General features: G+C 58.1%; 1 protein-coding gene across 1 annotated transcript in view; it reads left to right on the forward strand.

Moving 5' to 3' along the window:
• Window positions 1–9,292, forward strand: part of TCF3 (transcription factor 3) — a 79,197-nt gene extending 69,905 nt beyond the window's left edge. The window contains exons 13-19 of the mRNA XM_009887932.1: window positions 43–116; window positions 576–779; window positions 2,111–2,234; window positions 2,723–2,885; window positions 7,227–7,453; window positions 8,020–8,164; window positions 8,990–9,292. Of these exons, the coding sequence (XP_009886234.1) occupies window positions 43–116; window positions 576–779; window positions 2,111–2,234; window positions 2,723–2,885; window positions 7,227–7,453; window positions 8,020–8,162 (935 nt within the window). The 3' untranslated portion in view covers window positions 8,163–8,164; window positions 8,990–9,292. The remainder of the gene's footprint in view (window positions 1–42; window positions 117–575; window positions 780–2,110; window positions 2,235–2,722; window positions 2,886–7,226; window positions 7,454–8,019; window positions 8,165–8,989) is intronic.
• The last annotated feature ends 3,882 nt before the right edge of the window (window positions 9,293–13,174 follow it).

Here is a 13,174-nt window from a genome sequence, read left to right on the forward strand (position 1 = left end):
GGCAGCTGTGCCCAGTGCCAAGCTCTCCCCGTTTGTTCGCAGGCACATCCCAGTGGTCGCGAGCGAGCGGACAGGGTGCCTTATCTCCCAGCTACGAAGGGAGCCTCCACACTTTAGTAAGTGTCGTCGAAAGATCTGCTTTCTCCTTTTCTCCTCCATCCCTTGTGCGCCTGGCAGTAAAGGGCTTTTGGGTAAAGTCCTGTCCCGCAAACATCTGGGGCCTGAAGGAAGGGGGTTAGTTGGTAGATGGACGTTTGGTCGGAAGCAGCAGAGCGGAGTCGGGCAGTGCTTCCCTGAGCCTGGAGCCTGGCTGGGAGAGGCGCAGCCTTGCACCCTCTCCACATTTTGGGCCCATTCACATCCCTGTGGGTCTATCACAACCAAAAAGATTTCTGGCTGGTTTCTGCCTCCCTTTCCAAGTGGTTCTGCTTGTGTGACCCTTTAAGGGATGGCACTGACGGGTTCACGGGGTTATTTCTCCCCGTACCTGAGTGCCTGAGTGCCACCACAGCTGCAGCGGGCTGTTGGCTTTGCAGGTGTTAACACAGAACTATTTCTCTGTCCTGTCCTTCAAGCAAAACAAAATGGAAGACAGATTGGACGAAGCCATCCACGTGCTGAGGAATCACGCTGTGGGCCAGACAGCCGCCATGCCGAGCAACCACGGGGACATGCACGGACTCCTGGGCTCAGCACCGGCCCACAGTGCCACCGTGGGCAGCCTGGGCCAGGCCTTCCCCGCCGCGGTCATGTCCCTGGGGAACAGGCACCCGAGCCTGGTAAGTGTGGAAGCGTCACGGGCAGCCAGTGGGGACGTGCTGGGGACCCATGTCACAGGGTCGGGTGGCATCCAGAGGGGTGACAATAGCTGAGTGTGGTCCAGCTTGGGTCAGCTGTGGACAGTTTTGAATCGGTGACATGCACAGAAGCGCAGGGTGACATGCATGGAAGCGCAGTGGCTTGGTGTGTTTGTGCAGGGGAGTTGAATCTGCGCACAGCAGTGGCTCTCGGGCACAAGCCTTGCATGCAGTTTGCTCGTGCCCCTTCTTAGGGCAGACAGAGGTGATGAAAGCTCTTCTTTCCCTGCAACATGGATGGAAATCCCTTAAAACAGCTTCAGGCCATCCCTGGGGGATGCACGGAGAAGGAGACGGATCTGGTGGAGGGCAAGACCATAGGTAGAGAGAGCCAGATATCGCCAGGACTTCTCTGCTCCGAAGCACTGGGGCAGACACCGCGTCCTTCCGTGCACGCGAGGAGTGCTGATGTGTGATGGCTCATTCAGGCTCCAGGGAGCGCGACAGGTCCCGGGTGCCCTGAGCACGTGGATGCTGGGGTCCCATGCTGGGTCACCAGGATCCCCCTTGGTCCAGAGGCTGGTGGCATTTTTGGCAGAGCTGGTTGCCTACTGCAGCAAAGAGTAACACGTCTCCAGTCTCTCTAGAGAACCAGACGTGCTTCTCTTCTGAGCTCCCTGGGTTCTGCTACTAAGTGATGAATCATATGGGTATCCTCTGCTGCAAACTGCTGCCAGCTGCAGAAACGAGAGCGTTTGCAGCAGGGCTGGCTCTGTCCTGCTGGTCCCTGGCTGGTGCAGAGCAGCCTCACGGGGTGTGCGGGCTCAGAAAGGTGCCTGACCCTCACCCTTTGCATCCAGGCAAAGTTCATGCTGCTGGGATGTCCCCTGCTCTGGTGGCACTGGGGAGGTGGCAGAAACGTTGGTGCTTGGTGGATATGGGACACATGCAACCCAGGCAGGGTGTCTACTCCAGTGTGCCAACCTTGCATCCAGGCAGAGAGAGGCTTTTCCGTGGCGAGGGGAGACAGCACTGATGGGGACTTTCTGCTTGGTCCAGCTGATGTGCAGGGCACGGAGCTGCTGTCTGCAGTGCCCCCGCCACGGTCCCCAAAGGGGAGCTGGAGCGGGTGGGCTCTCCCCTCCCGCGTGGCCACACTCTGGGTGGTGAGAGTGTGCGAGGAGGGCACGTGGCTGCGGCTGCGCCTCCGCCTGCTCTGCGGAGCCCTCAGGATCCTCGGGATGACTGTGCCCACGCCCACCAGCCGTGACACTTCCCCCCCCTCAAGGCTTGCTCTGCTTATTCTGCTGTAGGTGGGAGGAGGTCACCCTGAAGACGGGTTGTCCAGCAACCCCAGCATGCTCCACAACCATGTCACACTTCCGTCACAGCCCAGCTCACTCCCTGACCTCAACAGGCAGCAGGACACGTACAGCGGTAAGGAATCTCCGCATGCATGCACGCTTGAGGCTCGCCTGCCACGGGGGTGTTTCGGGTCACCCGTTAGGTCCAGCCCTGTGCAGCCGCAGCCCGGGGTGAGATGAGTGCCCTTGCAAGACTGGTGCTTCCTCGCAGCATCCACAGGGCAGATTCTACCTTGAGCCTTTTCCAGAGGATGGACCTACATGTTCCTGTCCCTCCTGCCAGAGTGGGTGCACAGAGCCCCCCGGGCACTGCTCTGCTGGTTGGGAGGTTGGGCTCTAAGCCCAGAGGGCCTGGGAGGTGGGAGGAGAAGAAGAGAGAGTGGTGGCAGGGCAGAGCCGGCACCCCTCCAGCTCCTCTTGCTGCAATCCAGTGATGTGGGGTGAGTCTGGGATGCCACGCGCTGGCGATGCAGTGCAGCAGGAGCGGGGCCCGGGGACCCCCAGCCCTCTGTGCAGGTCAGACCCCTCCAGCCCTGCTGTGTGGCTCTGCTTCCTCAGCAGGCTTGTCGGGAGGGCTGGGGCGAAGCAGCGTCTCCTCAGGAACGAGCGAAATAAAGAGGGAAGAAAAGGAGGACGAAGAGAACACGTCAGTGGCAGATAACTCGGAAGAGGAGAAGAAGGAGCTGAAACCCTCCCGGAACAGAACAAGGTGCTCTTTGAACAGGTCTCTCCCTTCACTTTCTCTGTTACCAGGCTGGGGGCGTTTGGGTTGGGGTCTGGCTGCGGTGACCCACCGGGCGCTGGGCTCGGCTCAGTGAGGCCGGGGTCATCCTGCAGCGCAGACCCACCAGCCCCTGCCTGCCACGGGAGCCTTGGCCGTCCTCGCACAGAGGTGGCACAGCCCCAGCTCCCGCTGCTTCCCTGCGGCCAGCCGCTTTGGGCCGAGCCAGGAAAGGGTCCCTGCCACCCTCTCCTGCTGGCTGCCGTCCCCGTGGCCACAGGGCTTCCTCATGCTCATAAAGCAGAGGGTTTGTGCCTTGTCCACATGAGCTGCACCCGCCTGCGGCGTCGCTTGGGGTGTTACTTGTGGCCGTGTGCGGAACGGAGCGAGCGCTCAGCTCCCCTCGGTCAGGGGCAGGGAAGGTTTTGACCTCCTCCCTGCCTCGGGTCGTCTCCGCTGTCTGCTTCAGGCTCCTGTATCCTCTGTCACATCCAGCCAGATATCTATGTGGCAGCGGATCAGGTAGAGTCCTTCCAGCGCGCTGGCTTGTCTGCAACCTCGCCATCGGCTCAGAGACCTCACCAGGGTGATGCTGCCCAGAGGGGCAGTGCAGCCCCGCTTCTGCCGGACTGCAGCCACCTCCTGCCCTGGAGGCAGAGGGCTGCGTCTTCCCAAAACGCCACCTCGGGTCACCAGTGTTGGCTCCCACACCTTCTCCGGGCCACCCTGCAACCTCTCAGCAACAGGCTCAGGCCTTAATCGCATTGTTGTGGTTTCTTTCTTTGTTGTTTAAAAACAAAACAAACAAAGAGGCAGAAGAAGAGCCTTAATTGTTTCTCTCCAAAGTCACTGCGTGTCCCTGTGTCTGAGCACGGGGCACCGAGCCGGCACATCCCAGCGGGGACACGCGGGGCGCAGTGCCCGGGCTCACGGGGCCGCACGCGGGGCTTGGCGTCTCGGTGCCTCGACATGTGTTTCTTTTCTGTGAGTTGACCAGTGCTGAGAGTGCACGCGAGGAATGTCCCTGTCTCGTTCTTATTTTAAACCATTAGTCAAGATGAGGATGAGGAGGACGATCTTCTTCCCCCAGAGCAAAAAGCCGAGAGAGAGAGAGAAAGGAGGGTCGCCAATAATGCCCGTGAGCGCCTGCGGGTCCGTGACATCAACGAGGCCTTTAAAGAGCTCGGACGCATGTGCCAACTCCACCTAAACAGCGAAAAACCGCAGACCAAACTGCTAATCCTACACCAGGCCGTATCAGTCATACTGAACCTGGAGCAACAAGTTAGAGGTCAGTGAGGGTCCCGGAGTGGTGATATTTTACGTATCTGATCGGCACGGGGCTGTCTGTCTGTCTGTCTCCTGTGACATGTGCTGTGGTGCCTCGCACTGTCTCTCTCCCCTGTGGCCTTGCGTTCCCAAGACTGTTGATGTCCTTTTTTTTTTGTTTTCCCCATTTATTTTTTTTTGGTTTTTTTTTTTTCCTTTTTTTGCATCCCTGCTGTTCTCTCTTTCGTTCCCCACTGCCACTGCGTGTGCTGCATGCCGGTCCCCGAGGGGCCACTTGCGCCGTCCTCGCCTTCCCGCAGCCAGGTGTTTTGCTCAGCTGCTTGGCCAGCAAAATGAAAAAAAAAAAAAACCCAACAAAAAACCAGCAAATCTCCCAGAGGGGACCCAGATCTGATGTCTCTCCAAGGGCTGCTCCAAGCACAGAGCCCACAGCAGCAGTGAGCGATGCCCCGTCGTCCCTGCCCACCCAGTGCAGTGCTCTGTGCTCCTGTCCCCACCGCTGAGGGCACCCGGCAAACCCCTGGGGATCGCTGGGGCCGGGCGAGGGGCAGCGGGATGGAGACGCTGAGCCCAAGGTCGGGCAGCCCTCGCTGCCTGTACAAACTCCTCTCCGATGCAAGCTGGGAGCACCGCGCATCCCTAGCAGAGCCTGGAGCTACAGGCGGGTGCGCGCAGGCTCTCCCCCTTGCCAGGACACGCTCGCTCCCTTCTCACGCCCGTGCGTGCCCGTCTCGGCCGCCCGTTCTTGCCCCCGGTACCACATCCCGGTGGGAGGGGAATCAGAGTGCTTGGCTTCCCGCTCCGGACGACTTTGCTGCTTTGTTCCTGCATCCCGCAGTGCATGCTCCCGCTCCCCGGCCCCGCTGCGCAGGGTGCCGTGGCAGGTTAACCCCCTTTCTCTCTGCAGAGGCTGTTGTAACACGCATCGGTGGTTTGTGCCTGGCTGCGCTCCTCTCTGCTGGCCTCTGCTGTTGCATTGATGTTGGAGTCCTTTGTGCCTCTCTTCAGTTTGTAATTTTTTGCCTTTCATAACATGTATATTTTTTCCTGTCTCTTTTTTAATTTCCCCTTCCTTTTTATTTTTTATTTCGAGTTTTTATTTTTTGGTTCTGTTCTTTCCGATCTCCTACAGACAGTCCCCAGCCGTGACCTCTCGGTGGTCCCACTCTCTACCTTGTACTTGCTGCTCGCGGATGGAGGCAGGGGCAGAGGGGCGGCGGGGGGCAGGGGCTAGACAGAGTTGGCACCGTGTTCACTTTGGTCTCCCACGCTTGTCCCTTTTTAAACCCTTCTTGGACGCAGCCGGGGAAGCGAGCTGAGCACCCGTGCTGCTGTCAGCAGGCGTCAGCGCAGGCAGCTGAGGTGTCCCTTCTGCGGCAGGCTTCGCTGTTTTGCAGGAGAAAAGGTGTCCCCATGTCTCCTCCTGCATGGGAGCAGGGCCATCAGGTCCCCGTGTGCCCAGCCGGGGCTGCCAGGATCCTCCCGCTGCCTCCAGCAGCTAACGGGGCAGGAAGGGAAAGGAGAAGAGCAGGGGGGGCAGGCAGACAGGTCAGTGCTCCCTTTGAGCGGGGCGCAAGGCAGCCAAGGCACCACACGTCCTTATAACCTGGAGAATCCCGCATGGCCGTGAAACCACCAGCGGCACTTGGTGGTGATGGGGAGATGGCTCCATCCTGCCCAGCAGTGGCGTGCAAGGCGCTGCCAGAGCTGTGTCCCTGCTGGAGGGGAGCCACCAGCCAGGAACCGTAGCTGCCGGTGTGTGTTCGGAGGAACAAGCTGGGCTCCTGCCGCTGGTGGGCTCAGGTGCCGGGGTGACTGGTGGCTCCGCTCCCCCAACCATCCCCGGTGTGCTGGAGAGAAAGCAGAAGTGCCGGCTGGGACACCGAGGTGGTGAGGAGGGGACAGCAGCAGGGACAAGGCAGCGAGGAGAGGATGCAGGGAGGGATGGTGAGCAACCCTCTGTCCCACACAGGCAAACGCTTGCCTGGGGAGCCCTCGCTCCCCCTCCCCATGGTCGGGCACCGGTCTGGAGGCTCTCCAGACCCCCCCGGCACACCCAGGAAGGCTCTGACTCTGCGGCCCCTCTTCGGTGAAGGCTTATCCCCACAGGGCTCCCCCGGAGCCGAAGGCCACAGTCTGTCCCAGTGCCAGGTCTCACCCAAGGACCCTCCTCAGATAGGTGTCTTTCCTGCAAGAATTTTTGCTCTGGGGGTAGAAGGTCGTCTGTACAGTAAATTGGGGGTTTGGAAGGGACGGGCTGCAGGCGAGGCCACGGGTTAAGATGCTGCCAGCACAACTCTGCCTTCCCCCCTGTCCCTGCCTGTTTCAGGCCCCCCCGGGGTGCTACCAGCGGTGGAGGCTCTCCTGAAGCTCCTGCCCGTGCCTGGAAAAGAAAATCACCCCCTTCCGGAGTGATTTTGCCTGTGTTGAAAGACCCGGATTCAGTGTCTGCATCTGAGCCTTGCCCTGGGCAGCATCCGGGGCGCTTGGCTCCTGCCCCCGGTGCTGCCTCCCGCCCGTAAGCGGGTGCTGGGCCAGGCTGCAGCACGGCTGCCCGAAACACCTTCGCTGGGAGGATTTTGCTGCAGATGGGATTTTTTTGAAGGAAATCTTACAAAGAGGGATTTGCTTTCTGCCAAAAAGTCTTTTTCCTTGGGGGATGAACCCAAGCTTTTTTGGCTGAGACACACACACACACACACCCCGCCCTGAGCTTTTAAATTTTCAGCCGAAAACTAACAGGAAGGCAAATTTTTGCAGAGGGGAGAAGGCGTCGGTGCCGATACTGCACCCGCTGCCCTCCCTTGGCCCCCGGCAGCACCCCCCCGCCCCACGGGAGCCCGGCCCCGTGCTGGCAGCACCTTCCCGTGGCTCGCAGAGGTGACACGCAGCCCGGGTCGCTCCAGGAGGGGCCCGAGACAAATTGGCTTTGGAAAATGAGGCTGTTTGAGCCGTTTCCAGTGGACACCAGAAGCACTACCAGCACGGCAACATATAGCCCCCCCCAACTTGGTACCACCCCCCTGACTAATCCCTGTGGTGCTATGAACCCAGCAGTACAGACGAGGCCTTGTCACTGGAGGACAAAGATCTGAGGGACCGGGAGAGGAGAATGGCCAATAACGCCAGGGAAAGGGTGCGTGTGCGGGACATTAACGAGGCCTTTAAAGAACTGGGACGCATGTGTCAGATGCACTTAAAAACGGACAAAGCACAGACCAAACTGATCATCCTACAGCAAGCGGTGCAGGTCATTCTGGGCCTGGAGCAGCAAGTACGAGGTATGGTAACAGCTGGCAGGTGCATTTCGGGGCTTTTCTCTCCCCCCCCGCTCCCATCTCTGCCTGCGCGGGCATCTCTGTTGTGTCTCCTGCTTTCGGTGCGAGGGTGCGTGTTTGCATCGCCGCCGGCGCCCTCGGCTGCGCCGCGCCGCAGGCTGAGCTTTCCAAAGCCCAGACCCGGGGTGGATTCGAAGCCGCTCCATCCATCTCCCCTCGTGCTTAATGGGAATTTGGCACCTGGATCCCATTAAGCAGCTTTGGAAAACTCAGTCCTCAACTCCAAGCGCTGGCCCCGAGGCGCTTGGGGTTTTCTGTAAGCAAACACGTGTTTAAATTGGCATGGTGTTTCGGCCGGGCATGGGATTTTGCTCTAGCAGGGGTCTGGCCAAGTGACCGCAGCCGCTGCAAAGAGCAGCTTGCACTGAGGTTGTTTCCTCGCATGGTGCCATGTGTCTGTCCTGGGACTCTGTCCTCGCTCTCTCTTTCGGATGCTGCTGCCGTGCGCGATGCTGTTGCCCAAACTGAGGTTGCTTCCCTCCCTCCCTCCCTTGCTGTTTTTGGCATAGAGCGCAATCTGAACCCTAAAGCCGCCTGCTTGAAGCGTCGGGAAGAGGAGAAAGTGTCCGGAGTAGTAGGAGATCCCCAGATGACACTTTCAGCTTCACATCCTGGTCTAGGAGATGGTCACAACCCTGTTGGACACATGTAAAGGTATCGTCTCCCGCCCCGCGATCCCGGCACCCACCCCGCTGTCAGTCCAACCTGACGTGCGCTGCTCTGCTTTGGCTGCTCAGCGCCGCTCGTTCCGCACCACCCAATTCCTTCTTCATTTACCTTAAGTAAATGACTTGCACGTGCATGTCGTTTGGACACCCAAAGCCTCTGCCTCGCAGGAGAGGTGCAGCCCTGTAGCTGGGGACGGAGCGTTTCGGTGCTCTCAGCACCCTGAGCGAGCTCAGCTCTGCTCTGTGCCTCCCAGCCCTGCCCCAGTTGGCTACTGGAAACCAGCAACTCCTCTGCCCAGTGGCCCTATGGCAGGGAACGGGCAGGTCCCAGAAATGCTGAGAAAGACACAGAAGGTGAAAATTCCCCCAGCGGGACCATGGGAGGCACGGGTTCTGCTGGGCTGTCCCCATTTTTAAGACAACCCCGTGCGTGGCCAGGAGGAGCTGAGCCTGTTTGGCCGGAGCGGTGCGGGGCTGCGGGTGGGGGATTGAGCAGATCCCGGAGCGCTGTCCCTGTCAGCGACGCTCCCCTCTGCGGGGCTGCAGCGCCTCAGCCCGCAGCACCTGCGCACCCCGGAGCGCGTAGAGGGGCTGTGGTCACCCGACATCATCCCCTGCACCGGTGGATGCCTGAGGCTGCCCTGGGAGAAAAAAAAAGAAAGAAAACAAAAACAGGCAAAGGTGGTGTCTGGGCAGAACACGAGCTCATGTCTCAGCTCCGCTGCAGCCTCCCTGTGCTAGGAACAGAGTTTTATTCTCGTTTGGGTTTCTCTCACTTCAGGCTTTTGTGTATTTTTTTTTTTATTTGTAGATCTTTTTGTTCCTCTGGATAGAGAGATCTGTAGGAAGAAAACCCTGGGTGTGACCTGCAAACTTCTCGAACCATAAACTTTAGTACTGCTAATACTGACACACGTGGACGGATCCTGGCATGACGTAAGGGGTGGAAAAAACACTTTGTCAAAAAGAAAACGAAAACAAAAAAAATTGCCTTAAGTATAAAGTGCGGAACAGTCAATACATATCACTCAGTTAGGAGGGGGTGGCGTGTTCTCTTGGCTTGTTCACAAGCAGCCAGCAGCAAAATTGTGCCTAAGCTTGATATTTCTTTTTTAAAAAAAAAGAACATTAGTTATGAGATTTTTTATGTAGAACAAATAGCAATGCCTTTTGGTTTTTTTAGCTTCTTTTGCATATGTTTTGTAAGCAACGAAAAGAATTTTTTTTTTGTATAAAAAAAATGTCTTGTACCCCATGCTTTTCTGCTGCTGTTTCTATAGTTAACGTTGCATCTTTAGGATCAACCAGAATATTAAAATTGTATTAAGAGAGACTGGATATAAAGAGAGGAATTCTCAGATTCGGCTCTGAAAGCCACTAAAAGCGAATGTAGCCACAGCGAGGGGATGTTCTTCCTTGCCTGGCTTGTACCTTCCATTATGAAAAAACAAACAAACTCATGTGCTGAATTCACCATCTCTTTGCTTTGGCCACTTCTGATTTGGGAAAAGGAAGTTAAACAGCAAAGCAAGTTGCAGCAGTATCCCCCAGTGGTTCTCCTGCCCCTCCCGGGAGGTGACTGAGGTCCATCAAGGGTCTCTGCAAGATTTGGGTTACTCCTGGAGCATCCCAGAAGCCGTGGTCCCGCCTGGGAGAGGAGGGGCCCCCACGTCTGTCACGGAGCGTCGTGATGGCGAGGACAAGCTGCTGGGAGAGAGCTGGCCTTGGGGGGTGGAAGAGAGCCGAGGGACTGGGATGCTTTCGAGGTAAGCAAAGAAGCAACACGGATGCAAGAGGAAAGCCCGGGGTGGAAGAAAGCATCTCTTGCCCACGCATCTGAGCAAGCGCCCGCTGTCAGATGCGCTGCCACGGGCAGCACTGAACAAAGACGAACTGAACAAAGCTGGAGGACTGGGAAGAGGCAGAGTCGGACACTGTGTCTGATGACCTTGCAGCAGATGGACCCGCAGACACTGGCGGCAGGCAGCGGAGCCCAAGGTGGCAGGACCAGGAGCAGCTACCCGGCACGTGCGCTCACTCCAGCCCTCAGTGAGCCGTGACCGGCAGCAGCAGGATCCCAGTCTTTGCGCAACTTCTCCCCGCACTGGAGCCACCACCATCGGAAGTGCAAAACACTGCAGGATTGGGGAGAGGGGTGGTTTCACACCCTGCCTTCACCTGCTGTCGTATGTCCAAAGCATCCTCGGAGGCAAACAGCTCGGCATGCCACCCGGCTTGCCGTGGGGATGCAGAGTGGCCACTGTCATCTGCATGTGGGCTCCTCTCTCCGTGCTGGAACAGAGGGCAGCAGCAAGCGCCCATCCTGCGCAAGATGCTCCAGCAGCTGAGCTGGGTCAACAATCGCTTTGCTCCGAGGGCTTCCCAGTGTCACTCCAGGCCACTCCAGTGTGCTCAGTGGGAGGAAGACCCCCGGCAGCCCCACCGCCTGTCAGGGTGCCCTGGAGGTGCGGGAGCAAATGAAGAGGTGCTGGGCAGTGCTGAGCTGTGGCTGCCATTCTGGAGTTGGCAATAGAAAAGCATCCAGCTGGGAATTTATTCCTGTTTCTTCCCTCTCCTTCCCCTTCTGAAACATTTTGTGCCCAGTTCTTCCCACCTCTGCAGGCAGACGGGGTCAACTCCCCAGGGGGATGTTAAATCCCATCTCAGCAGTCTCTGTAACGCTCTCAGACTGGGACCGGCTGCTGCCCAGATCTGCCTGCAGAGCCCGATCAGGGAGGATAGTTCACGGGGCGCAGGTGCTGGCCTGGGGGGGATGTGGGGATAGCGAGTACAGTAGGACCCCTGGCAGCAGGGTCTGTATCTCCCTCCTTCTTCTCTGGCCTCTGCTCCTGGGAAAGCTGTATTGCTTTGGCACAGGGAAAGGGAAGGATTGGCGAACAGGATTAGGTCCTGTGGCACTTCCTCGGCTTTGGCATAACCTCCTCATGCTCCTCTGTGCTCATAGCTGTGCTTTGTGCTCTGGCAAAGCTTGCTGGAAATGCTCAGGACAGTGCTCATCTCCCATCTACACCCGGGTGCTGTGGGCTCAGCCCCCTTAGCATCTCAGAGAGGGGCCACTTACAAGTGCCAGAGCAACACGGGACCACCTCTCCCTGCTGCCCCTGGCACCGGCGCTGCCCTGGACTCTGCAAGGTCCAACCATAGCTCTTGAGGCTTTCAGGTGCTACTGGCTTTCCCTGCCCACAACCCGCTGCTCCCACCATCGCTTGGGTGTGCTGAGACCTGAGATCATAGCAGCCTCCAGCTCTGTCCCTGGATGGCCGGGAAAGAGCAGTGGCTGTGGTCCCTGCAGCCCAGGAACATGCGTTCTTCTTGCCTGTATCAACAGACATGTTTCAGCCTAATTAGCTTGTCAGGTTACAACACTCTTCCCTCCTTCGGGTTCTTCTGCCTGCTTAAGCACCGGGCAGAGTGAGACGGATGAGGTTTTCCTCCCTGTGTGACATCGTTCCCCCTGCAGAGTTGCTTCCTTGCAGCAAAAGCCATGTCTTCCCGCAGCGTCCTGACGGGTTGGGTTGTGCTTCGGGTGCTGGAGCGAGTTCAGTTTGGGGATGGTAAAACACGCAGGGAGGGGGCAGTGCCTCTTTGTAGCCTGCCAGCCGGGTCCAGAGGCATTTGTGCTCTGGGGTAGGAATTGAGGACTCACCGGCTGCTTTTTGCAGCCTGTAAGAGGCTGCTTCATCCCGCGAGCGGTTCTGCCCAGGCAGCAGGACGGTGCTGGGGCCGGCAGGGCACTCGCTGCTCAGGGGGTGTTTTGCCGGTTCAGTGCCACTGCCCCAGGAGTGGGGAGGGATGGAGCAACGTCCCAGCCCTGGCAAGCTTGAAACCATACGAAAAAAAAAGTTAAGAAGTGCTTCCCCAACACTTTGATTTTGCAACAAGAATTTGAGGTGGCAGTTGCGTACAGCTGGATTTAAAGAAGAGAGATTGTAGATCCAGAAACTCCACAAAATTGGGAAGTTGCGAAGATTTATGATTTGTTCCAAATTTTGCTGAACTCCTTCATCCCCTCCAAGTCCTGGCTGATGCTCTGCAGGCCCGGGGGGACTCCTGATGAGACAGAGCCTTTCCCGTCATCCCCAAACCACCAGGCATTGCAGCAGAGATGGGGCTTTTCGTCTGCGTTTAGGTGGTTTAGCTGCTGTTTTCTTGACGGCAAAACCAGCTGACTTCCATGGCAAGGCTTGGATGAAGGTCCTTGAGCATAAACCCCCAGTGCCAGGGTTTGGAGGAGATCTTGGTTCCTCCAGCGGGAAAGCACAATGTCAAGGGTTGGTGGTGCTGTGCCCGGGAGGTGCCTGGATGGCACGGGGTGCTTTGTGTGCCATCACGCCAGCCCAGCGCAGCCTTGGCAGCATCTCTGCTCTCCGGGTGCACGGGGAGAAACTGCCGAGTGCAGCAAGGAAGAATTACTTTGGTTTACCCAGCGTGTTTGGCTCAGCGTGAATGTGGTGCCTGTAACCTGCCAGGGAACGCGGCTTTTCTGAAAATGAGCACTGTCAGGTGCTGTCCCCAAAACCCCACCGGGCCAGCCCTGAAATACCGACCTGTTGCAATGAAACGTGTATTTAGGTGTCACGGTCAGAGAGGGAGAGGGTCTGCACCCTCCCCAGCCCCACAGTTCTGCTGGCGTTCAACCGTGCAATCTTACAGATCCCTTTTCTCCCCTAAACTTGCTTCTCTACCTGTCTGCACATCCCTGGCGCCGGTGGTCCTGCACAGAGCGTTGTCACGGAGGGGTGACATGCTGCATTCAGTTTTCTTGCTTCCTCTCCCAGCCTTGCACACGTGGCTTCTCCTGGGCCGTGTGTCCCTCAGCGTTGGGGGTGACGGAGCTCCCACAAAGCTTCCTTCGTGAGGCAGGGCAGCAGGGGACACGCCACCTCCCCCTGTGTGCATTTTCTCTTTTCCCAGGCCACAGTAGCTGAGCTGCGTCGCGGTCAGGCAGCAGGACTGGGCTCCCCGGCGTACGGCT

This window comes from Charadrius vociferus, unplaced genomic scaffold (assembly GCF_000708025.1).
Source record: "Charadrius vociferus isolate BGI_N301 unplaced genomic scaffold, ASM70802v2 scaffold1096, whole genome shotgun sequence".
NCBI classification, from domain to species: domain Eukaryota; kingdom Metazoa; phylum Chordata; class Aves; order Charadriiformes; family Charadriidae; genus Charadrius; species Charadrius vociferus.